The sequence below is a fragment of the Paramacrobiotus metropolitanus genome, unplaced genomic scaffold (genome assembly GCF_019649055.1).
Source record: "Paramacrobiotus metropolitanus isolate TYO unplaced genomic scaffold, Prichtersi_v1.0 Parri_scaffold0000006, whole genome shotgun sequence".
Lineage (NCBI taxonomy): Eukaryota > Metazoa > Tardigrada > Eutardigrada > Parachela > Macrobiotidae > Paramacrobiotus > Paramacrobiotus metropolitanus.
Genome location: NW_026570226.1, coordinates 210,972 through 236,103, shown reverse-complemented (window position 1 = coordinate 236,103; position 25,132 = coordinate 210,972). Strand labels below are relative to the sequence as shown.

General features: G+C 42.0%; 5 protein-coding genes and 1 long non-coding RNA gene across 11 annotated transcripts; 2 read left to right on the top strand and 4 right to left on the bottom strand.

Moving 5' to 3' along the window:
* Window positions 1–244: 244 nt before the first annotated feature.
* LOC129581808 (ubiquitin carboxyl-terminal hydrolase 30-like) lies at window positions 245–3,401 on the bottom strand. Its single transcript, XM_055473063.1, has 7 exons — window positions 2,733–3,401; window positions 2,286–2,543; window positions 2,108–2,211; window positions 1,458–1,781; window positions 1,211–1,360; window positions 940–1,151; window positions 245–676 (listed from the first exon to the last, which is right to left on the bottom strand). Exons 1-7 carry the CDS (start codon window positions 3,034–3,036, stop codon window positions 472–474), a joined length of 1,557 nt encoding a protein of 518 aa, XP_055329038.1. The 5' UTR covers window positions 3,037–3,401; the 3' UTR covers window positions 245–471.
* Window positions 3,402–3,768: 367 nt separating this feature from the next.
* On the bottom strand, window positions 3,769–6,259 carry LOC129581836 (uncharacterized). The gene is made up of 4 exons (XM_055473100.1): window positions 6,024–6,259; window positions 5,444–5,610; window positions 4,965–5,331; window positions 3,769–4,672 (listed from the first exon to the last, which is right to left on the bottom strand). The coding sequence occupies exons 1-4, from the start codon at window positions 6,028–6,030 to the stop codon at window positions 4,176–4,178; spliced, it is 1,038 nt and encodes a 345-aa protein (XP_055329075.1). The 5' UTR covers window positions 6,031–6,259; the 3' UTR covers window positions 3,769–4,175.
* LOC129581833 (neutral amino acid transporter 9-like) lies at window positions 6,091–9,913 on the bottom strand. 5 transcript variants are annotated; one of them, XM_055473098.1, is made up of 11 exons: window positions 9,549–9,883; window positions 9,296–9,439; window positions 9,053–9,116; window positions 8,584–8,860; window positions 8,005–8,283; window positions 7,712–7,923; window positions 7,324–7,472; window positions 7,169–7,258; window positions 7,017–7,091; window positions 6,279–6,405; window positions 6,091–6,201 (listed from the first exon to the last, which is right to left on the bottom strand). In XM_055473098.1, exons 1-10 carry the CDS (start codon window positions 9,668–9,670, stop codon window positions 6,342–6,344), a joined length of 1,476 nt encoding a protein of 491 aa, XP_055329073.1. In that variant the 5' UTR covers window positions 9,671–9,883; the 3' UTR covers window positions 6,091–6,201; window positions 6,279–6,341. The 5 variants fall into 5 exon arrangements, with proteins under 5 accessions (XP_055329073.1, XP_055329071.1, XP_055329070.1 ...); XM_055473096.1 differs by lacking the exons at window positions 6,091–6,201; window positions 6,279–6,405 and having other exon boundaries at window positions 6,580–7,091; window positions 9,549–9,727; window positions 9,805–9,913; XM_055473095.1 differs by lacking the exons at window positions 6,091–6,201; window positions 6,279–6,405 and having other exon boundaries at window positions 6,580–7,091; window positions 9,549–9,730; window positions 9,805–9,889.
* Window positions 9,914–10,047: 134 nt separating this feature from the next.
* LOC129581835 (NADH dehydrogenase [ubiquinone] 1 alpha subcomplex subunit 10, mitochondrial-like) lies at window positions 10,048–12,298 on the top strand. Its single transcript, XM_055473099.1, has 6 exons — window positions 10,048–10,745; window positions 10,900–10,986; window positions 11,077–11,198; window positions 11,376–11,635; window positions 11,799–11,919; window positions 11,998–12,298. Exons 1-6 carry the CDS (start codon window positions 10,223–10,225, stop codon window positions 12,073–12,075), a joined length of 1,191 nt encoding a protein of 396 aa, XP_055329074.1. The 5' UTR covers window positions 10,048–10,222; the 3' UTR covers window positions 12,076–12,298.
* On the bottom strand, window positions 12,219–23,905 carry LOC129581832 (ATP-binding cassette sub-family A member 7-like). Of its 2 annotated transcripts, XM_055473093.1 has the most exons (23): window positions 23,888–23,905; window positions 23,243–23,595; window positions 22,750–22,989; window positions 22,598–22,651; window positions 20,329–21,722; window positions 19,727–19,880; window positions 19,574–19,629; window positions 19,391–19,490; window positions 19,235–19,324; window positions 19,069–19,160; window positions 18,802–18,966; window positions 18,460–18,564; window positions 17,331–18,339; window positions 16,928–17,215; window positions 16,400–16,807; window positions 16,003–16,242; window positions 15,641–15,744; window positions 15,329–15,576; window positions 14,761–15,068; window positions 13,938–14,697; window positions 13,495–13,877; window positions 12,703–13,278; window positions 12,219–12,528 (listed from the first exon to the last, which is right to left on the bottom strand). In XM_055473093.1, the coding sequence occupies exons 3-23, from the start codon at window positions 22,906–22,908 to the stop codon at window positions 12,403–12,405; spliced, it is 6,819 nt and encodes a 2,272-aa protein (XP_055329068.1). In that variant the 5' UTR covers window positions 22,909–22,989; window positions 23,243–23,595; window positions 23,888–23,905; the 3' UTR covers window positions 12,219–12,402. The 2 variants fall into 2 exon arrangements, with proteins under 2 accessions (XP_055329068.1, XP_055329067.1); XM_055473092.1 differs by lacking the exon at window positions 23,888–23,905 and having other exon boundaries at window positions 23,243–23,876.
* On the top strand, window positions 21,932–23,081 carry LOC129581837 (uncharacterized). The gene is made up of 3 exons (XR_008689547.1): window positions 21,932–22,053; window positions 22,558–22,608; window positions 22,729–23,081. It is a non-coding gene; the product is annotated as an uncharacterized LOC129581837 (long non-coding RNA).
* Window positions 23,906–25,132: the final 1,227 nt, after the last annotated feature.

Sequence of the window (25,132 nt, the reverse complement as noted above, 5' to 3'; positions counted from 1 at the left end):
TCCCGGGGGAGGCTTATAAAGCAGAGGAGGTTTGTATTGTGGAGGAGACTTTTAATAAATTTTTGAAGTATTTAAAACAGCGCTATTGCTGAACGCCGTTTATTAGGGAGACTTCTGATACGGAGGAGGCTATTACAGTAACTATTAAAGCCCGGGGGATACCACAGAGTTCAAAAAATGCGCCATTATATTAAGATGGGCGAGCATTTTTCCAAAGTTTCTTACGGGATAGGTGGTACGTGCCTATAGAACCAAAACATCACGACCTTGACAAACCGAAAATAAGATTACGTTAGCTATTATAAATTAATATCCTGTGCGTTGGGAAAAACAAAACAGACAGGCATTTCATATCAGCTAAACTTTACTTAACATCACTGCAACTTGATTCACCCATAGTCGCCATAATATCACAGAATAATTAGACAAGACAACGCAATACAAAGTGCAAATCACTTTTAAACTAAGCGATCATTTTGAAAGTTCGTAAAACAACATGTACGGATCAGCATTTTCCACTTCATTCCAAGTAGTCTGCCGTACCACATCGTCACTGGTATAGTACCACCAATCCGCATTACGAGATCCAACCGGTCCTTTGCGGTAGGCCACAATGTGACCTCGTGAACTGCTCTCTCCCACATGGACAATCACGGATTTGAGGATATACACCCCACTACAAGAAATTCAAAAGCAATAAGCAGATCCAGATACGAAAGGTTCTGGGGCTCCAATGTTTTCCATGACCAGTAGTTCGAAGTTTCCTTGCACCGAAAACGTACAAAGTATTTACCAAAACTACAGAAAAATTCAATAATTATATTTCTATGCAACGTAATGACACGTGTCACTCATTTTTGGAACAAACTACTGGCTTTATTATTCCACTTTAAACCGACAATTCGCACTATGACATAAATTATAAAATTAAATATATACCGAGCTTCGTGTGATGAAGAGTTGCTGGTGGCATTTATAGAGATCCTTCCAGTCATGTCCCTCGAGCAAGTATCATTAGCACCCACGTGTTTGGCCCATGAGAACTCGTTCAGAAATAAGTTTGCTGAAAAGTTCACAGGATCTCGGCGCTTCCAGGAATAGGTGCCACCCCATACAGTTCTTCTGATATGAATACAAAGAACTTTTGGAAACTGAAACAGAATTTTCTTTCGTAAATAATAAAAAAGTTTCTGTAGAACAAAACCTTTACCCGTGCAATCGATGTTCGCTTCAAGTGAGGTGTCAGCGAAGGTTTCCCTTGAGGAACACTGGTTTTGGAGATAATGCAATGTGGACATTCCACAGCATCCAGATCGTCCGGCAGAAAATATTTACCGAGGAGAGCTTCCAGTGTGTAGCCCTAGCAGAATGACAACGCGGCTTCTCAGGTTTTGATAATGCACTTACACGTCTACAAAAACCGAAAACGAATCGTTACGCCAATTTCTTTAACTTACCAGATTTCCGTGTCGACCAGCAGGAAGGCTCACGGACAGGCTGTTAAAACATTCTAATGGCTGCGCTCGCGACCGCCTGCAGATTACACATAACAGATCTTGGTGTAAAAGGCCCTGAAAGGGGAGGGACATCCACGGACGAAATGTACTAGATGGAGGAGCATCTTCAAGATGCGCACCCGCAACACTGACGGCTATCTGAACCGAGGACGGATCCCCGCGGAAGTAGTCGCCAACAGTACAAAAGGGGAACAGTGGAGTGTGATTCAGATTCCATGATTTGGAGAGCAAGTTCATCATGTACAGGAATAGTTCATCTGGATCCTAAACAAAAAAAGTTAATGATTTCACTTAACGAAGAAAAAAGAGACATTTTACAAGTAAAAGAAGGAAATGCGGTAACTCCACATTACCATCCAACGGAGGAATACTGACATTTCGTGAGTAAATGTAAAACAAATCAAAAAATTACTTACCCTAGTAATGTGAATCATTTTCAAAATTAGTGTGCATACTAGTACGTACTATAATAAATGGTTTACGTATGCTATTGCCCGGATTATTTGATCACAGTAATCGAAACTGGCGAAGCCAGATTAAACGATAAATAATTCAGATCAATAATAAAAAAAATTTACTTAAGGACGTACCTGCTGATAATGGCAGACCGTTGGATCCAAACCATCAAACATTGCACTAATCAACGACGCTGCAGCATAACGCTTTAGATTTGCACCATTTCGATAACCCAACACTACAAACACCACATAATAAATTAATTATAAAATTCCGAAATTTAAACTTGAGAACAAATACAGAAATACTCACCCTCCTCCAAACGTAGCAAAGAATGAAAGAAGTTGCGAGTTCGTCTTTCGCTGGCAGGCACAAGAGCGCGTCTAAATTTGACTGGAGTATCCAGTGGCTGCTTTTCACCACAGTTCTTCGTCTCTTGCCTACGGCATACAGTTATTTGCGAGCGCCGCATCCAGCTGATAAACTCCGGAATACATATAACAGCTTGGATCAGCGAATTTATGTAACAAGTGTTACCCAAGTTTTCCAAGCCATTGACCGGAATCAAACCTAAATCAAAACGGCAATATGAGTTAAAGATTTCCATGCCTTCATTAAATTGTAAAAAAGAGTAAATCAAATTACACCCACATGCTCTTGCGTGTTTCCTAGCATGATTAGCTTTCCGCTGCAGTGCCATATCGTTATTATCTTTCCTAACAACATCATCTTTCTAATCGGAGAATGATTCTAGTATACCTCGAGAAATTCCGGATACATGGCCGTTTGGTGCGCATTCGGGAGCTTCCGTGTGGCTTCCACTATGAACCCGCGCTGCAGATGGTTCCAACGACGCGGTTGGAGGCCCATCGTTGCTACGAGCATCAGCTTCTGCTCGCGAAGGATTTTTTAAAGGTATGGAGGAAAGTAACCGTTGCTCGCTATCCTTTCTATCCGATTCCCGTGAAAGCCAGTACTTCAAGACGAGAACACTTGCAAACGCACCAGCACACACGAGAAACTCCGGAGACGGACTATTAAGAGGCATCTCACAAGTGGCCATAAGATTTGGGAGGGAAGAGAGCGCTACTGATGAAGACGCGAAGTGTCAGGTTTGCTCATGCGATATCCTGTCAAAGAGCTGGAGATTCTACTGCTGAGGCAGGGCAAATGATATAGATCCTGTTCCAGGTGGTCCTAGCAGTGCAGCAGCTTGGTCTTTTCGCACAGATGATCTGATGATGCAATATTATTTAGCAGCAAGTTGGCAAGATCTAATAAGTAATGCAATACCCAATAAACCAAACTCAAAGCTCACTATGTTGGCCCGTGAAGTCCATCGAAATATATATTTACTACTTCTTACGATTTTAAAAAGTTTTAATAAACCGAAAGCAACATCAGTTTTGTTTGCATGCGATGACGCGACATGTGTAGTTGCGCAAGTACTGTAAACTAGATGAACTGAGTGTGAACAAGCTCACATACCATCAAGTCATCAACCATGCAATGACTGTCCACATGGCGGCGGCACTGTGGACAATTCGCTATGTAAAAATGGTAAGCAATCGCAAGCGAAAAATAAGTACTTTAATTAGGTAAATTAACTTGTAAGCAATTTAATGGCATTCATACTGGCTTAATATTACCTATTACAAAACTTATGGCTTATACGGTATCGCCGCCTGCGCGAATTACAATGCCAACAGTACTAAGCCATTGTGAGACTAACCACTAACTGATATGTTTGAAATTATGCGATTATTGCATTATGTCAGAAGGTCAAGGTGGGTACATTTAATCGTTTTGCATTCCAAAAATCTTCAGCACAGTACACAGCGGAGAACAAAAAACTCGTTTTGAACGGATGGAAAAAGCATGCAGTACATTCGAGTCCTCCAAACAAATGCTGCTGCAAAGAGGCAAAACGAAGATGACCAAAAACTCTGCACAACAAAAAATACACATTTACACAGCCAGCACAAACTGTAATACCTGGCCGATCACAACTGCATCTGCCAAACAATGCAAGCGACAAAAAGAGTATCTTTAAGAAAAGAGAAAAAAATTCGCGCTGAGAATTCAGACCCGCTCAGTAAATTTCGACCAGATTCTCAAAAAGCGTTAAATCAACAAACTAACAAACCGAACTTTGTGTATCTGACCCAGCAGCCAGAAAAAGGATGCAAACTGGATTCAAGCTTATATCCACATTTCCAGTTTCGGAACCCGAGCTTTGACCGCAGTACGTGGCAGTTCTTTTCGGACACAAAAAGCTCTCCGACAATCCTCACCACAATGATAACATGCTCTTTCAGTTTCCCCAGATGATGTCTCTAAAGAGCCCATACCCTCGTCCATTTCCTCCATGCTAGACGACACCTCCAAAATTGTACTGTCAGCACTGAACAAGGGCGGATTAGGTGGACGGCCGTTATTCAACGGTGTACTCCAGCGCACCGTGTCATCAGCCCGTCCATCGTAGATGCATTCACCACTGTTATCGTCCCCGGCGGTGACGGGCGACTCATATTCTACCTTCAAGTTGCGTGTCGGCGTATACAGCGCCCGCACAGGAAACTCTGGTGGGGAAACACGGCGACCGTTGTCTGGCGGCGAGGTCGAAGCAGCCTCGGAATAGGAATTGTCGGATCTTGATGGCGTAGCCACGAAGGCAACTTCGATACTGTCCATTTTAACTAAAGTAAGAGCAATCATAAACTACGATATTAGTTATCACCGATACGTAGAATTTGTTTCGGGCAAGTGGTTATCGAAATAGACGTTCCGATAGATACAGGCACACTGCCGCATACAGCTAATAAAAATCCAATAAAAAAGTGGACAAAAACATCCGAAAAATTTTACGCATGCCTAGCACCATGATTAAATTAAGTCACTAGACTAGTGGACGTACAAACTAATTATCCGTAGCAAAAGATCCATAAACTTATCCATAAACCCAATATGATCGACATTTGCTCCACTCACCATCGCTTGCCAAACTCGAGAACGGAACCGAGTCTCCTGATACACCAGTGCTGTCCTCAGCCGGCACCTGCATGGCCTTCTCTTCCAGTTCCACAACGACGTTAACCACCTTTTCCGGCGTAGTCTTTTCCATCAATCGCTCGTTGTGTTCGAACGAATCCAGAGAATCTCGAAAATCTTCCGAACCACTGGCCGACGTCCCGGAATTAACTGACCGAAGGTCCACCATACGGTCATCCCAAGTCTCGCCCATATCGAGCTCTTCCATCGGAGGGTTCGCGGAGAGCTCTTCCAGGACAATCTTCAGTTCTTCCACAGGGACCGTGATAATCGCCACCGGCAGACGATGGCCTGAATTCTCAACCGCCTGTAATAACACAAGACAATCGTTAAGCTTCGGTGCTAAGGACAGTTCAGGTCACTCCATGTCACAGATTTTCCAGTCGATATTGATCAGCGGCGCTATCTGCAGTCTGCACCTGCTCGACATTGTAATACTCCGGCTGGCGTTTTCTCATGCAAGGAAACAGGCATGTCAGGGACGATTTTAACCGCTTCCACCATGATTTTTTCGGGTTGTGACCCTGGGTGGGTTCCGCGAAAAATTCCATTCTCGTAACGGTTTCGTTGAAATGCACCTTCTTGCCTAAAGCAAAAACCAGTCAACATCGAAATAAAACAGGTACAAAACTACAGGCCAATGGCCATATTCATTAGCAGGCGGTTGAAATGGTTAAAAGATAAAGACAGCTGTTCTGAAATTTTAAAAAATATCTCTAATCGACTATCAACTGTAACTTTTAGAGTAAACTATTAAATCAGCATTAGCCATTGCGACTACGTCCAGTAACAGCAGAAACCAGAGCAACAGGCAACTAACACGCAGATCTGTCACGATTGTCTGAAGGCTGAAGCGTACACTTCGCATGTCATATCTATAAATTAGTTATTAGTACGTTGAGACAGTTCAGGTATATTTTTGGAATCTGGGCTTAAAAAACTTTACAGGCACAGGGATCCCGATTTTCGGGGAACGAGCGAACCAAGAAACCAACTTACTACTCATGGTGCGGGGCTTCGGAGCGAAGCAAGGTCCGAAAGTAAACCGAAGGTTTCAGGGCAGCTTCTGTAGAAGTTAAAAATTCTGGAACTGCCGTAAAATTTTCTAATTCTACCGCTTCAGCATCATCCGGTCTGAACTCTCCAGAAAACGAGATTAGTCAACAACTGCAACGCTCTAGAAAAACTGAAAATTTGAGTAAGAAGTTCAGAACGGTATAAAAATGTGGAATTTTATTTTATACTGGCGAATACCATACAACGCCGCTGCCCGAGGGAGCCGCATACAACTCCGAACAAAGAGGGCGCCACATCGTTTCAACTTTCAACAAGCTCCGGGGCGGTAGGCGCTTTATGTAATGTGCTGAGTTGCCGACTGAAGCTAGAACAAATCAAATTAATTTGCAATTTGTGTTTTAATTCAGTACTAATTTTTGATTCAGTACTTTCAGTTTTTTAATTCAGTAAATATTACATTAGTATTTTCCTTACTTTTAACCGTAGAGAGAATTTAAACGTTAAAAAGCACCTGTGCGAACTAAAAATGAGGTTTTTGTGTGCTGCAGAAATGCGGCTCTTCTTCTTCAAATAACTTTTACCTCCAGGCTTCCGCAACCACAAATGCAAAAATCACTGGTTACAAAAATGTCACACTAATAAAGTTACACAAATGCACCGGTATCAAAAGGGACCAGACACAAAATTAACAACAGAATGCGAAAAACAAAGACCGAAAACAGTCTGCCAAAAGCGCACACATACAGCAATCCGTATCACCATTCAGTATTCACCTATGTCTGTACTTACGATACATGCAAACCTTTAGTAATATTTATATAGTACGAGGTACATAGAGGATAGAGCTCATAGAAGAGAAACAGAATTCCTCCGCTGAATTAAAACAAAATAAAAAACTGTGCGATTAAGTTAGCCAGACCAAGGCTAACGTAGACGAATATCACAAAAATTTTCCAGATCACTCTGTGTCCAGACCTGTAGGCGATCACCGCATCCATAATTCCGGGTAAGAGACAAATGTATACCAAGCCGCAAAATGCTCCTCCAAACCTGATATACACAGAGGTTTCACTGAAGAATGTACACAAACATGGGAAAATTTTTACAGCCGTCGACTCGAAACTTACCGCAGAATATGTCCGATTCGAGGATAAAGCGAAGCGAACGCCAGGCACACACCCAAAAGGGCAACATTAAGCAGCACAATATAATGCATCCTAGATATCAGTGTCAATGATTAATTAAAAGGAAATATAAATACGGAAAGATGTTGCACACGAACCCCAAATCAATTCTCCGTGCCCATCCGTAAAAAAGCTGGGCCCGGAACACAAAGGCCAGCAAGGGAAACATTGTAATCATTTGGAAAAAGAGAAGAATCCGAGCAACAAACGATAGAGCATCGTTATTTGGAAAATTTTTCAGGAAGTTCTGTAAGAGAAGAATGTGTGTATAGCAGGAATTCACACATGAAATAGTTTACGCTAATCTTAGTCTACCACAGGGAGCAATTCGGACCCTCTATCCCTAAAGGAAACATAGCACGTATCGCAGTAATACTTGGATACATCCCATCAAAGCTTCAGGATGTACGCACAGTTGTCGAAGGGACACACAAAGCTGCGATAGTTTACAGAAGTGCTCCTACTAAACAAAGAGTGTTGGTTTACATCATAAATTCCTTCCTTGGGTCCAGGATGAGACAGATACAACAAAATTCCAAGAACTGCATAGGTCACCGCGGCCAAAACTACAGCGATTCCGGTATCGCGTGCTCGCTTACGCGGCTGGTTGTGGTAAGCGGTTACGGATACAATCACGTTATGAATTAAAAATCCAAAAAACAGAACTCCACAGGTAGCGGGAACTTGCTGACTGGCCACTAAAAAGAAGAACAACATTAGTACGACGAAGCTGGGCAGAATTTGCTAACAAGAACTGTACGGAAAAATAGAAAACAAACATGTAAAATCCGGCGCAACGTCAGGTTCGATCTGGATTCCATTGACTGCAGTCTTGACTATTGCAAAAATTATAAGGAACACAATGGCCACGCTTCCCAGAGAGCCACACTTCGTAAAAAATGTAGGATACCGAAATGACATAACCGGAAGCATCAGCAGCACCAAATACAACGGGACAGAAATTGTTTCGCTCCAAAAACTGCCTGCATCATTCTGAGCCACGTCCACACTACTAGCCAGTGTTGTGATGTTTTCTTGGATGGAACGATCTCGGGAACCTGCAGATTTCCCCAGATATATCCAGCAAAGAACAAATCATAAACCATGGAAAAATGAGACAGTCAGAGTTATATCTGCATGAGCTATTCTGATGCAATGTGTATCATCATATCATGCACAAACTGTGTGTGTCCAAATATAATGATCATACCTTTATTTTTTGCTGGTAATTGTTCAGTATTTTCAATGATATCGCTCTCCACAAAATTACATCGAATCATAATTAAATAACTTTATTATGACACGGACAAGCCATTCCTAATTACCGCACGACTGCAAAGTCAATATTACGTTAATACCTGTACCGGTTTCTCCAAATAATCCAATTTCGTACAGAAACGTGGTCAGCATAAGCCAGTAACAGATTAAATCACCCAGCAAATTGAATAAGGAAACACCAAGGCTGAACAAAGCAATTCTCGGTCCCAGGATCTGATTGCAGATCTCTTGAAATTTGTAGACATGTACGTTTGTGGAAACTTCCACATACTGAGCACACCGGAAAATCATTCGCAAAGGATAATACGCAAATGCAGCGATTAATACAATCATCGCCAGGCTCAAAACCAGACCACCCTACAAACAATCAACCAATTTAAATAAACAATCAACCAATTCATACGATCTGATAACTTTTAAGCCCCAAAATGGAACGAAAACCAACTAATCTGTCTTGTGAAACTTAGTAATAGATAACGAGCAATTTTCAAAAATAAATACAAGCAACCCAGTCCTTATCCTGCAACTAGAAACCACGTCGAAGCATACCCGAGCAACTGCCCACGGAATGGTCAATGCGGAAGTTCCAACGAATGTGCTCCATAGGCTAAATCTGAAAGTTCAAAATGCGGTTTTTTATGAAAACAAATTTTCGGACGCAAACAGCGAAATTCCCACCAATATCGATTCTCGTAGCACTTTTAGTTACTACAGATATATAAACAATTTTACCGATAATTCAAGTACGGTTTCTTCAATACGGTAATTCAAGTACGGTACGTAGCCACTTACATAGTGACCAGGCTTCCTTGCGACGGTGGTCGTGTCAGAGAGACGTCAGGAAGCTCGCCGGACGCTGTGTTCAATCCAAGAGACGAATCGGCTGCCACCTCGGGAATGAACAGACCAGCTCTACTTCGAATTCCATACAGTTCACTACGTCGAAACAAATGGTCAGTCCAAGCATAGATATCGTGTTGACCACAAAACGGGGAAAACGTATATTTTATAAGACAGGACAAATAAAACTTGATCAGTTTCATACCGTTCACCGATGCTGTAACTTCTTTGCTGTCGGACTTCCGGGAAAGATGTGCGAAAAGACGCTTTTGGACAGTCATACAAATTAAAGGTCTGCGTGGATTTTTCTGGACTACCAGTAGGCATGGCTTGCAGCTCACCAGTCAGCGTATAATATGGACGATAAATTACTGCACTCACTTGCTGCTGCAATGTAAACCCATGGAGCACAAACTACAGCTCAGCCAGCCAAATTTGGCTGCAAATCCCAAAAGACTTACCAGAACCCGGAATGCTTTCAAAATTCTAATTTGTAAAATACAGAAATCACAATAAAAAATTCTCTCTCAAATTCTTAAAATTTCGTAGACAAAATGTACTGGCGGTGCAGTGTGCCCAAGATCAGGTTGGAAGTGTTCAGCCCGCGCAACGCGCAAATGGGCGCAAGGGCATAGCGCACGCTCACATCAAGCAACAACCTGATCCCGCAATAGGGCCTAGGCTACTGGCGTAGCTATACAGGCCTGCTACTGATCGTGGAAAATAAATTTCAAAAACATAAATAATTTTGCAAACTTTTGGCAAAGAGACAAAGTTGACGCTGTGTGCCTTTTATAGGCGGTGTTCTATCATTTTTACTTGTATCAGATTGGATTGTGATGGTGACCGAGTAAGAAATTGCGAATCGTCGAAAGAAAAATGGCCTGCATTTTGCGTTCGTCGCGTGTGACGATCAGTGGAAGAGGGCTGCTTCATCCCGGTGGTAAAACTCATCCCCCTGTCAGACTGATTTCTACCAAGCTTGTGAAAGTTGAAGATTCGTCAAAGCCACCTCCATGGCCTTACGAAACGAAGAAGTACCGATGGTATCACAGCATCTTAAACATCGATAATACGTTTTGGAGATTTGACGAGAATACCAAGGTGATTTTTATCGAGGGGAACATCGGAGCAGGGAAGACAACATTGGCGCAGAACTTGGCTGATCAGCTGGGCATGAAGTATTTCCCCGAAGCATCATTGGAAAAGGACGTCTATCCCTATTTGTTCTCGTATAACTTGAAGGATTATAATGATCGGCTGCAAGGAACAGCCAAGCATTTCGATGTCGAGGACTTCTACAAAGATCCCAAAAACTGGAAGGTTGCAGAATTCCAGTTTATGAAATATATTGCAAGATGCAATCAGTACAATGTGGCCCTACTACACCTTTTTAGCACAGGTAGCAAGCGATTTCTTAGATTTTGGAATTATTAATAATTGTGAGAAGCGATGGCGGATAGGGAAACCTGAGTGATTGCGTTTGGGCTCGGTTTTCAAACGGAATGAGACGAAAGTTGGTCCATTTCAAGACGTCACAGAATAATGTTTTGCAGGCCAAGGAGTCATTCTAGAACGGTCCTGTTTCAGCGATTTTGTCTTTGTTGATGCAATGACAAAGATGGGTTACATGTCGCGTCCAGGTACATTGTCAGTCTTCTGATTTCCGTGCGTGGTTCGCACGCTACGAACAGTACGAAGCGAAATTGAAATCCTAAGCATCTGTGTTCTAGCGCGAAGGCATTATTACGATGTGAAAACTAATACCATTATGGACTACATGCGGCCACATTGCGTCATTTACCTGGACGCTCCGGTGGATGTTTGTTATGATCGCGTCATGAAGAGGAACATCGTAAGCCTGCAGTTGAACGTTTACATATTAGGCTTATTTTTTACCATATCGTAAATCGTAATAGCGCTTTGAGTTTTTTTTTTGGACAAATAATTGCTATGAACGGGATCAGAATGTGTCAGCAGCAGTACCAATGGAGAGAAATTTACGTTTGTAATTGTGAATCTCACTTTTCAGCCTTATGAAGTCAATTCTCCGGCTATGAATAAGGAATATTTAAAGGAAATTGAACGTGGTTACAAAAATCATTACTTGAAACAAATGGAACCGTACGTGGAGATGATCGTTTATGACTGGACAAAACCAGCTGATGCAGACATTGTCGCTGAGGATTTGGAAAAGATTGATTTTGACAAAGATCGTGTGTATTTTGATCCGAAATTTCGCGACTGGAGAAACCAGACACTGCATTCTGAATGGGATGAACTTCGTATAAAGTAAGATTCTTGAACCGTAATGAAAAATTGGTTGAATAATCTGTTTCAGTTTGGAAAAGTTTTGTACGGATGTACATTTGATTTGGGTGACATAACAATCTCTTTAGCGTTCTTTACAAGGTTGAGTGATTCTGACAGCTTTGGTCTGCTTGCGCTTTGATAGATATACAAACTGGGACACCGAAGACCGATGGAATCACTTTTTACCTCCCGATCGCCATGGCGCAGTAGAACTGTATGTTACACCAGATGATAACTTTGAGTGGGAACAACTCGAAAAAGAGGTGAATGTCGGTTTGTATTTGTGATGGGGTTTCTGTTATAACCTAATGTAGTTATCTAAACACAAGAACTCCTTGCAGATCGAAGCCAAACAGAGCAAGTACTATCGAAGACCGGACGACTGGTGGGGCCGATTCAAGCAGATATTTGCTTTCTAATGTGTGGTTGACTTGTGCTGTACAGAAAAATTTCAGGATGTTCTCGATTCGTTATCTTGCTGCCGTGTAATAAGATTATGCTTATGCGTAGGAATTTGAAATTCGGTGCCGAATTCCGTTGATTCTACTAGATTAACAAAATCTTTAATACCATTTTAACACATATTAATAATATTTTCTGTTTTCACAGTTAACACAATCGACAAAAGTATCCATCACATTTCCAAACTAGCACAAATCAGCACCGTTTTAAAATAACATGTGTCACCTGGATTGCGTAAGCCAATCATTCTCAGTTATTTGAAAGCACTGCGAAAGACACTGGACTTAGGATCTCAATGAATGAGGTAGCATGCAGCATCGAGCAGGGAAACGTAGGAAAGAGCCGCATGCACAAAGCGAAGCGTTAGCAGTTGTTTCGTTATCCACTACCAACATTTCCATAGAATCATGCTGTACAAACAAAAGAGATAAAAGTTCCAATGTGAAAATGAGCTGTCATTAAATCTTTGAAATATAAACTCTTTATCAGATCAGTCAGAGATTCTATCATTTTGAAGTGAAATTCCTTTCAGGATCAACAATTGTGAAATACGGATCAGTATCAAGTTTTGGATTGGTACTCACAAAATCCGGAGCCCGATCCCACTCGAATTTTCCTGTCAAATTCGAGCTATTCGTGCTAGACGCGTCATATGCCCGTGCGTCCACCACGGTCTCCCTGACGGGATCAATCTCATCCGGCAGCACTTCATCGGCCGCGAGATCGGTCTGGTGTTTGGCAAACTCTATGAAAATATCTTCCAGGTTAGTCTGATTGACCGAAGCGTCTTCAATCTCCAGTTCCTGGCGATTATTCTCGATAGCCGCAAAGATCTGGGCTAGTTTGAGACCGCGCAGAGGAATGCGATACTGTACGGTGTTGTAATGCCGCTCCTGCATGCGGGCACCCCGGAAAGTAGTTTCCATAAAGTCACAGACCCGGTACATTGCGGTTGGATTGCATCGGATGATCACAGAGTATCCAAAGCCGAAACGAGATTTCAAGTGTTGCAGGCTACCGACACACTGGAAACGACCATTCACCATTATAGCGAGTTTTGTGCAAAGATTCTCGCATTCTTCCAGGCTGTGCGACGTCAGGATAACGGAGCGACCTTCGCGCAGCATACTTAAAATACAGTTCCACAAAAATCGCCGAGCCTGCAACAAAAAGACACATCAATGTCAGTATGCTACTTTTTCTCAGTTTGCTTTAGTTTCCGACTTCCGACAGATCCAAACAAAACACGAGGAATTCACAGTGTAATAAATACTCGCATACTGTCTGTTATTTGGAAAGGTCGCTGGTTTTGATTCACTATAGCGATCATGGCGTCACCGACATCTGGATTGAAACACAATATCAAAAGGTCATACCTTGGGATCCATTCCGGTTGTGGGCTCATCAAGAAAAACAATATCCGGATCACCGATGAGCGCTATGGCTGTAGATAATTTTCGCTTATTTCCACCTGAATACGTACCGGCACAGCGTCTAGCATGAGCTGAGAGCTGCAGCCGGCTGATGCCTCTTTCTACAGCCTTGAAAACATATTTTTCTGGAATTCCATGGATGCGCGCATAAAATTCCAGATGCTCACGTCCAGTAAGCAAATTGTGAATAGCATCAAACTGCGGGCAATAGCCGATGTATCGGCGCGCTCCATCCAGATCCGTGGATATGCTGTGCCCGTTGACGTAGGCATCTCCGTATGTCGGATACAGATTTCCCGTTAGCATTTTAAAGGTAGTTGTTTTGCCTAAGGCGAATATTTGTAAAGTAACTGTAAAAATTAGGAACACACAACAGTTCTTCTTACCAGCCCCATTGACTCCAAGCAAGCCAAAACATTCTCCTTTCCCAACTCCAACATTGATCTTATCCACTGCTACGTGCAGACGTTTGCGCTGCCGAAAGACTTTTGTCAGATCAGCAACTTTTAAAACACTACCATCAGCTGCGCCGCTCATAATTCGAGCTCGTTCCTTGGCCACATCCTTATCCTCCTGCCCAGCTGACATGATGGGAGTCGCAAGCCGTCTCGGTCGCCAAAAGAAGCGGTATTCAATCAACAATGTCACGGCGAAAAACAGAACTCCCTCAATACACAAACAAGCAATATTGCGTCCGGCAAAATTCCACTCAAACGGATGGTCATCCACTTCCTGTCCGAAGCGGGCAAACACATCGGCCTTCACTTGCCCAATGGCCATGTCCATCAATCCGCGGCCCAGGCAGTAATGCGGGAGAACCAAGAATACCTGCCTGAGAATTTTAGCGATATCCTGCAGTTCCTGATCATCCATCAATTCCAATATAAATACGGAAATGGTCGAGACAATACCGAGAAACAAATTCAAACAGGCCAACGCGACAAAGGCAGAACTGGGTACGCGAAAGAAGAAACTTGGAATGTACATCATAGGAATGGCTGCGAAACCGTACAGTGCCAATAGGCACACCAAAACTGGCAGATTGCGCGGAGATACGTAGTTTTGCTCATTGAAAGCGATAAAAATTAAAACACAAATCACCGTAGTCAAAAGATAATTACAAATATCCCACATGTAAGTCGACACCTGCAATAACCGTTGATTAAAAACGCACCTAAAGAAACCGCATTAATAAATTCACACCCTTACCCAGTATAACCACGGTTTGATTTTAGCCGTAAACTGCAAGTTTTTCGCTCCTGACACTCGCTCCTCAATCAGAAACATAACGAAACTAGCCGGCACGAAGGACATGGCAAAAATTACGCAAACGGCATGAAGCAGGGCTTTCGCACTTTCCTTCATCACCTGGTCTTCCATCTGCTCTTCCGTGCGGTTCAGCGGGTGATTAATGGCGAGCATTCCATATTTTGCGGGATTCTGATCAGGCTTCAACCGACTTCGAAGTAGGACATTGTTTATAGCGTTGACATATGAAACTGAACTTGCCCAGCCGCCTAACAAACACAAATGCTGATTAGCTGTCACCCTGTGCAAAACACAGAAAAATAATATTTAGCGATCACTAAATAAAAGAACTTATTAGTCAAATTCCATTCCGAAATAAAGTATAAATTTAATTTTTGCAAAGCTACGATGTGAGTGGTAATCCCTTATAAAAGTTTACGTCGCTGAAACAAAATTCACCTATGAGAGCATCTGGTAACTAAACAGTTACTGGTAACTGGAGCGCAAGGGAGAAATACGCAGTACGTACGGTTGTTAAACCACACTTTTATGTTGTCCTGTTGAAACATCTGCGACAACATCATGATAAAATCCTTCCATAATTTGCCCATTCCATCATTGACACCCCGCTGGGTCACGTTAGCGTTGGACAACATTTGCGCTACTACGCTCGCCCAATGGGTAAAATTGAATCGTGCGAATGAGTCGACCTGTCCAAACGAGTAGCCACCGTAACGCGAACTATCAAACCTTTTAGCGGTCTTTAAAAGCCAGTCCCTGAAGCGCAGAAACACAGCTTACAGTTCTCAGTAAACGCATCCAGCAAAAAAATGATCCTCACGTAATATTTCGGTTGGTCATGTTGCACAGCATATCTGTCGTGTTCAGAAGTATGCATGGCGGATCCGGACCGCCAGCATCATCGGGACACTGCTGACCACCTTTCTGTAAAATTATCAGCGTAGTTAATTGCCTTATCAAGCATAGGCATCTCAGATTGATCTGCAAGAATCATTTCAAATTCACAGAAGTATTCTCCAATTACCAAGAGGTCATCAATAAATCTAATTACCGTAGGTGAGTGCTACCCAACTACTGACAACGGATAACCAAAATTGTAACCAGGAAATATCGAAGAAATATTCATCTGATATTTGCACTTCAACGTTGCACGCTAACGGCTAAAATATGGTCATATCGTACCTCACAGCTACATGCTGGAGTGGCATTCCGAGACACAACATAGTTCGGAAGGAGATGACTTTTATCTGCCTTTGCTGTTGGCACGCACGCCTTTCCCGTAACAGGATCACCGTCCATGCAGCGTGTTCCCATTCCAGGCCCTTCATATAGCATGTTCACCAGTGCTGAAGCATTGGTATCGCTTGGGCGGTCATTCGAGAAAAAAACATAGTTCGGCGGTCCATACAGCCAAGGTGTTAACTAAAAGGAATCCACTTGTTACATAAAAAAGCCCTGGGTCAGATTAAACAACTGGTTTCGTCCTTAAAACCAAAAAAAATCTACTGTAGCACGGTAACGCCGTGCTGAGAAGCGTCAGTAAGGTCTGTAGGAACAAACACAACGTGATAATTCATACCTCTAGTGGCGGCATTTCCAGGGGAAATGGTGTCAACAAAGTAACAACCATTGCCAAACAAACAAAGAGGGCTGGGAGAAGTATTTCACAGAAAAAGCTCTTCTTACTACGCCTCATGTTGTGGAAACGTTTCGAATGCATCGCCTTCATCTGCTGCCACAGCAGCTGTGACCCCTGCAGGCGCTTTGTGACTAAATTCCCGTGGTCCCATTCATCGATATCAGGTGGAACTGGTGAATTAAATCCTGTTACAGGCAGAGAGTTATCCAAAGGTTCGTTAACAACCGTTGTGGATAGTCGCCGTCGTGTTTTGGCCAGAAATCCCTCTTCCGTTATGCGAGTAGCAATGTCGTCCTCGGTTCCTGGTTTGGCGCTATCATGCGTTTCCATAACACGAAGAAAAACTTCCTATCAAACCAAAATACAATCTATTAACAGAAAACCAGACCTTCACAGTCCACCATAACAGTGACATTAACAATGACAAAAACTCCATTTGAAATTTTGCATTCATCCATCGTATTTTACCTCTAACGATGTATCCCGTACACCATAACTGGAAACATCCAAGAAACCCATTCTCGCATCCAGTGCTTCGAATAACATTCCAAACCGGCCATCACGGCTGGCCGACATGGGCAGCACAAACGCACACTCCGCTCCAACGTCTTCAATCAACAGTGCTTCCGGAATAAATTCCTGAACAAATCGGGTGACTTCTTCCACATTTGTTGCTCCCGACGCTTTGACCAGAGTCAAATAATATCCATTTCCAAATCGCGATTTCAGAAAAACTGGCGATCCTCCGCAAATCAACTAGAACCATTGGCAAACGAATCGGTATACTTTTTGAAGTATAAATACTTAGTATGTACAATGTACCAAACATATAATTCTATAACCGGTAATGAAAGAGCAGCCCACTTCCTACCTTTCCATCAGCGATCACAGCAATCCGATCAGCCAGGGTATCGGCTTCCCCGTGGAAATGCGTGGACATTATGGTCGTTCTATCCTTTCTAAATCGAATCAGCAAATTCCAGATTCCACGTCGTGCCCATGGATCCACACCGGCCGTCGGTTCATCCAACAAAACCACCTTTGCTCCACCTATGTAGGCAATGGCAACAGACAATTTCCGTTGCATCCCACCGGATAAATTAGCGGCTTTCTCATGCCGCTTATGTGGCAGCCCCACACTTCCGATCATCATGTCGATCTCCGATTTTATCGCCACCGGATCAGACAGTTTCAGACTGGCATAGAAATACAGATGTTCCTCCACGGTTAATCCGTCCCATAAAACATTATGCTGCGGACAAAAGCCAAAGCTCTTTCGTATCGAATCCATTTCGGTCATAACATCGTATCCGTAGATCTTAGCATTCCCTGATGTGGCCGGGAAAAGTCCACACAAAATAGAAAATGTCGTGGTCTTACCGGCACCATTATGTCCCAGCAGAGCCGTAATCCCCTCGTAAACATTCAGCGATAATCCATCCACAGCCAACTTTCCATTCCCGTACACTTTCTTCAAATTGTGAATTTCCACGCCACGTTCCAAGTTCAGTGGTTCCGGTTCGAAGTTACTTCCTCCATCAGATTTCACATCCACTGCTGCTTCCTCATCCGAGCGGATCTTTCGCGGCTTTATGCCAAACCAATAGGATTTGGTCACTGGGAAATACCACGGTCGGGGAATGCCATATTCCCCTGGCATAACCGCTTCAAGGTACCACGTTAAAAGGAACATGAGCAGCGCATCGCCGATCAGCATTAGAATGCAATGGATGAGACAAAAGGGGTCATTCTCCAACGGGCTGCGCGCAATATTGTTCCACTGCACACCAATGCCTTGTTCTTCAAAACGCGCGAAAAAATTGGATCCCCACCCGAACGCCACGTTCGGAATAAAGCATGAAAATACTTTGAGACCGAACCTGTAGTTGACAAAATTATCGTCAACAGATTAGTTGTATTCCAGCTTACTGTAATCAAAATGTTTTGCAGCAAATCGCTAATGCCGAGCAAAAGCGTAGACAACTGCTTGTAAAACTTACGGGATTCGGTCTTCCCAGATAATCAGTAGTGAATAAGGCATGAAGGTGCAGAAATATAAAATTCCACCGGCTGCCGCTGCAATATTGGCTTTCGAAAATAATACACTGCAAAAACATCCGCTTGTACGGATCCTAATCGCATATCTAATACTTGACTAGAACTAGAAATAATAAACGAAAGTACAAACGAAAACTTGCATATCGCTGCCGCATATGCACTAAAAATGCATACAACCAAGAACTTACTATAGGTAGACTATAGACTATAGGTAGACTATAGGTATAGACTATACTATAGGTAGACTCTCACACTATAGTAAGCACTTGATACAACTACCGTACCTTAAAAAAAATCCGAATGCAATGGTTGATAAGCAGAACGTCAAAAGAAAAACGTAGATCACTGCCCAGCTGGAATGCATAAGTATTTTCCCATATACAAGGATTATCACCATAAAGATGATGGATAAGTGCATAATAACAAAAGTCTCCAAAAACCAAGACAACCTGAAAAAGGCAAATTTATTACTTACTGCCGAGTGCCGTATTATTGCAGTCCGTTAGCTCACACAAGTCATTCCGTTCTCACTGTAACAAAGTCATCCTTACCAATTAGCAGCATTGCTCATGCCCATCATCATCATGGTTTCCCGCAAGCGCTTCTCCTTTTCGTAGACAATGCTTTTCACTAGCATTGCGGCCTGCGAAGCAAACAAAAGATAATTCTTTGGAACCATATAACTAAACCCGAAAACAATCAACCCTGCGCACTCACGGTGTAAACCCATGCAAGGGTCATGATCAGTGGAAAGTTCCGCGAGATAGCCATGAAAAAGGAGTCCTCAATGTAACATGGATAGGGAAACTGGAGAATAATAAACCAGTGAATGAAAGTATCATTTTTTAATCAGGCGTAATTTATTTACTGTACTTGTTGCAAATATAATCCCGGCAGACTTTCAGTCGAATTCAACATTTCAGCCATGATTGCCCGTTCAATGGAATCTTGTAATTGTATGAAACCGTATGTCCTATTCCAACATAATTTAACATAATTATTCCAACATAATTTAACAACGACATTAAGTAAATCGACGCGCATTCGTTTCCATACCAATATTTCATATCTGTCAATGGCTGACGCCGCGGAGCAGGACGCCAAAACCGATCCTGAATAATTTGAAACAAATATCAACAAGCTACTAAAAGGGATAAATATGGCAAATTGTAAGAATAAGTGCCACGGCAAGTTGTTGATGCTGGTTACCTTTATTCGTCCAGTAGAATCAACTTTCTCCACGTCGTACCGTATTTTGTATCGGATAAAAGATGGAACATGTTCGGCCGCTCTGTGCACTGGCTCGGCTAAGTTCTCAAAAACAATTCCTGCCCAAAATGTTCCGTTATCCACAAGCATGCCCCTGCAAAAGAAACAGCCTTGCCAAAATTTAACATAAAAAAGACGAAGTACAACCAGCTACACAGGGAAGCTAAAAAGTGTCAAGCATTCAGCAAAAACAGATGAAATCTAAGTATAGATATTTGCTCAAACAGGCACCCATACTTATGAAAAAATTTTCGATTTTAAAAAGAGGCCTTATTAAACTGGTCCCAAAGGGCGCTTAATTGAGAAAATATAGAAGTGTAAACTCCACTTTTTTGAAGTGATAATTTACAGTAACGCTCGTATCTTTATGCGAATAAAAACGTTCGGCAAACTTCCGATGCCATTGTAATAGTTTAGAAAACCATAGATTATCATAAACACTGTAACTCAGTCTCTGCTCTACTACCGCGTCTGTATTCAGTATTTATAAACAGAAATTAGAAAGATTGAATGTTTTTTCAAAAAAATGGCTATTCGGTTACCCATGGCTGTTCAAGACTTTCTCATCGGTCATCGGTACGAATTTGTCGAGATCCACGCATTCCATAAAGCTGGTCACGTTGCCCAAAAATTCCGCAAACATGAGCAAGTTGCTTTTCAACGTCTCCATCGATGTTGTATTGATCTGCATGCCCTCAAACCATTTCTGATCCAAATTCGGCATCACTCCTGTCAGTCCCATCATTCTGGAAAACATCCCAAAAATCTGTCCAAACCCTTCCGACGAACTGCTTTGCATCCGGGAAGTTTCGTTAGCCACAGCTTCCAATAACACTGCTACTTGAGGCAGCATCTTGCTCATTTGCCGCCCCGTCCAAATTAAACTTTCTATCCTTTCGAATGTAGCGTTCATTCGTTTGATAATGCTTCTAGATGCCGCCGTGTTTGGCGTATATAACAGCTTTCCTAGAATGAATGACTTCAAAGGTTTCCACAAGAATCGTATCGCAATTTTCGAATTCTTTTCGAAAAAATCAAAAACTCTGTTGCAAAATGGAGATGAATTATTGCTCCGTTCTTCGATCATGTCGTCGTCTTCTTTGGACCGAAGTGGAACGTAATTCCCACTCATTTGCGTTTCCCGCAGCTTCTGTACCATATTTTGTTTGCTGCCATCCAACCGGAAAATTTCTGCATTGTCGCCACAAATAAACTTTCCCATAAACTGCATGCCACTAGAATTGGCGTACAGGTAGCTGTCCTGCATTTCTTCGATGAAGATCTTAAACGGCGTCAGTTTTTGCCCGGATGTCATGACTTCTGACAACAGCTTCCGGGCCTTCAATGCCGTAAACATAAAGGATAGATCAAATTGCTTGAAGCGGAATTTTCCCGTTATCAAAGTCAGATTAGTCACCGGTCCCAGATGGAGCAACCAAGTGGAAGCCGGCACAGGACATAAAACGGCCACGAGCGCTTCCACACTGACGTTTTTATCAAACTCCAACACTTTTCGTAATCGACCCCCGTCACAAAACAGTTGATTCCCCACAAGAAATTGCAGTAAATCTCCAAGAACAAACGGCCTGAATTTGGCTTCCAGTAAACCGGTTATCAGTTCTTCTGAGACGTTCATTCCGGTCGGATCCACTATGTCCAACATTTGATCTACTGTGAGCGGGAAAACATCACGAAATCGTAAACCATTTTGTGGTGATATCTCAGCGCCGTTTGCCAGTTCTTCCAGTGTGTGAATGAGCTGAACAGTGCTCTGAATCGTTTCTGCTGTGACGTCTTGCAGAGTTTGGTTAGAAAACATGCTTTCCAGAATGGCAAACATTCTGGATATGATGGAATCATGGTACATGTTGACCGTGCCGTACACATCGTCCGTAGAATTCCGTTTGCACGTGTTGTTGAAGGTGCACACATAACTCTGGAATTAACATTAAAAATCAAGTACACCTTCAGTGATCCAATCATATACACTTCCAATTGATTACGAAGCAGACAATCAATTTGGCTTGAGTAACATTTAATTTTATTAGATAAAACAATTGCGCCTAGAGCGCAAAACCATGTGAACCAATTTACAAGTGAAATTTTAATTTTCACATTTTCTACACCCCTCCTACTGACTGCAGTGACTGTTGAGGATATAAACCTGCAACTGATACATAACAAAATGTGTTTAATTTACTTAATGCCCGTTGTAACCAAAGTTCTCCCATCGGTAAATATACTTCCGCCTTCCGGTGAATGAAAAGGTAACGTAAATAAAATCGCAGCTACAGCTGATTTTTCGTCAAACCGTGAAGGTCATCTCATCTGGCCAATGTCAGCGTAGTTTGTGAGTCAACCACTCGAATCGCATACATTTTTTCGGGGTAAACATTAACGACTTTCTCTGCAAAACTTTAACAAAAACTGTTCTCTGAATAGCAGTTAAAGTATACCGTTGTAAGTCAAGTACAGCTGAAAGTACAGTTTTAACAAACGAAGCCCTCAATAATAATACAGTATCGATTTGATACACTGACACAAATGACATCTGGAGCAAAGGTAATATGCGGAAGAAGTAATATATCCATATTAAAAATTTATGTATTTAACCCATATTAAACGCCACAGGTATTTACGGCCAATGATGGATAAGAGAGCTCTCTATTTAATGTTTATTTAGACCCGAATAACTTCACAGCTAGCAATTTTAATTTTTTTAACGTATGATTTGCATATGCAGTTACTTTAACCGGTTACTTTTTCACCAGTTTTGTCAGTCCAAATTCTAACAGTGGACAGAACGATTACCTGCAACAAAGGTAAGATTCCCGCTGACGGAAGTGCTTTTTCATCGAAATGGCACTGAATAAACAGAAAACTATGCGTCAGTTTATTTAACTAATCGATTGCATGTCATAGCGATATTCACAATTTCACAGAGACAAGAATGTCTGCTTTACCTCCGGAATGGTGGTTTGGAGATTCCTCGTGCGAACCAGTGCCAAAAGTGCCAGTAATACAATAGGCCAAGCAATTTCGATGAGGAATCGAACTGGTTGCCGTTTGCGCAAAGTATAATTTTTCCATATTAACAATTTTAGCTGTTTCCCAAAATTCATCTTGCCGGGATAAAAATCATATCCATAAAATTTATTAATGTTGTTCCGTTCAATCCGCACGTGGAACAGCACGAAGACCAGCTGTGACAATATGAAACGAGCGTGATTAGAAAGTGAAAATGTCGTGCAAAAAACGCCTAGAGCAAATGGCAGTTAAACCGTGTGATGTAAAAATAAAGGAACGACTGTGCGCTACAAATATAGACTACAATGAAAATTACGTCGCATTTCTCGTGTTTGCACTGGTTTATCGTAAGCAAATATCAATTAAGTATACGAAACTATGAGTAATATCCGTCTGAACGGCAGCGCACACACCGTGTCGTGTACTTACCCGATAAGCAAAAGCAGCAATTTGTGCGGAAATTACTCGGCAGTATCGGCGGCGGTGTTAACAAAAGGATGTGATAATCATGTAACCAAATACTGCCTTAATAAATGAGTACGCCGCGGCAGACATCATCATTCCCATCTGCAAACGGACTCCAAGGCCTTCGCACGAGCGCATAAACGGACATCAGCAGCGGATCAGGCTCAGCGTTGTCTTCATCGAATCAACAATGCTCTTCTTCATTATCCAACATCCGTTAATATAAAATATCAATTCGCTAGTGTTTGTTTGGCTCCATCCATATGGTTTCACTGCTGTTGGAATATGAAACACAAAACCAATTCCATACAAAAAAACTGCAAAGAGGCAAATGTTGAGTCTCCGACTGCGAGCACTGGAAAGAAAGCTTTCTGCTGATTTTCACCAGTTCATTCACAAACACAGAAGGATGAGATAAAACACATCGCAAGACAGCTTTCGTCAGCAAATTGTCCATAAAATTTTTAGCGTTCCTCACGGTGTGGCATAAAAACACGTGATTGTGTATGTAGATGAAAGACTCTCAAATCTATGGCAAAGCTAAAATGATGGTGCGAGTACGGTATCTTATAATTTTTGTTATTTAATATGTTGTATTAGGCACCTTACCATTAGCTTGAGATTAAACTCAAATCGATGAAAGTGAGTGGGAGACTGCATGGGAGCGAGAACAGTATACATGCCACAGCTGATCGGTACTGTATGTACTACGGTACTCGCATGTACTGTACAATATGGTTGTATTTGATGTCCAGCCAGCTGCCGCGGCAGTTCGAACTTGCGTTGAATACAACTTCTACGCCAATATTAATTTAACGAAAAACAGGAAGAGCTTCGTTCTTTTGGATCCAGAGCACGGTTTCTAAATTGTTTGTGTACTGTCCTGTGTAACTGCGCTCTAATGCCACCCAGGGAGGCAAACACTGCAAACCTAAAACATTAAGCTTGGTAATTGTACCATGGTAGCAAGGTGTCAATACCGCAAGAGATTATTCCATAATAGCGTCAACCGGTAGATATTATTACATTGGACGTTTTTCTGTGTTTCCACTACCGTACTCGCTGATTTTCTTGGTGGCAGTAATTATTAAATAATACTGTTCCAGACTCAAGCCATAGGTGATACAATCATACAAGTACCGATTGTAAATCTCCAGATTTTAAAGTCTAAAGAAACAGTGTATTTTAACACTATTTAAGTATTCTGTCTATTTTCGTTGAGCGAAAAAAATCTGTGCGTATTACGGTATGTTTTAACGTTCAGCGCCGGCAGAAAAGCAAGCGCAAGTAAATAAAAAAATAAAAATCTTGAGAGCAACTTTTAGTTTGTTTGGTAATAAAGTTACGTAGTTTGTTTGTTTGTTTGGTCTAATCTGCCTCGTTACTGTGGCCGAAATTATGGCAGTTACTTTAATAAGAAAGCTATTCTTTCAGGAAACAGTGAAACACTACAATTAATAATATTTTAATACTACTGTTGCTTATAATGCATATTGGTTGTAACCCTTACCGTAGGCATGATATCACTTGTGTTCAGCCCAAAGTTACCTTAATTTATTTAATATTTTTAATTTTGAAAAAATGCAAGACACATATGAAAATATTATCTGTATGAACTAACTGACTCGCCGCTCACTGTGCTGCAAACTGGAGCATTGCAACAAAAATAAGCGCTTATAAGGATCTTCAATGATCACTCGGTATTCACGTTTGTATCTGTAACGTTACCGATCAACAGAATTTCCCTCTCTAAGCCACACGTGGCATCTGCATAAGCCACAATTTCCAGACTTTCCGATTCGCTAGATGTGGTGATCGCTTCTGTTAAATCCAAAAATAAACATAAGATGGCGA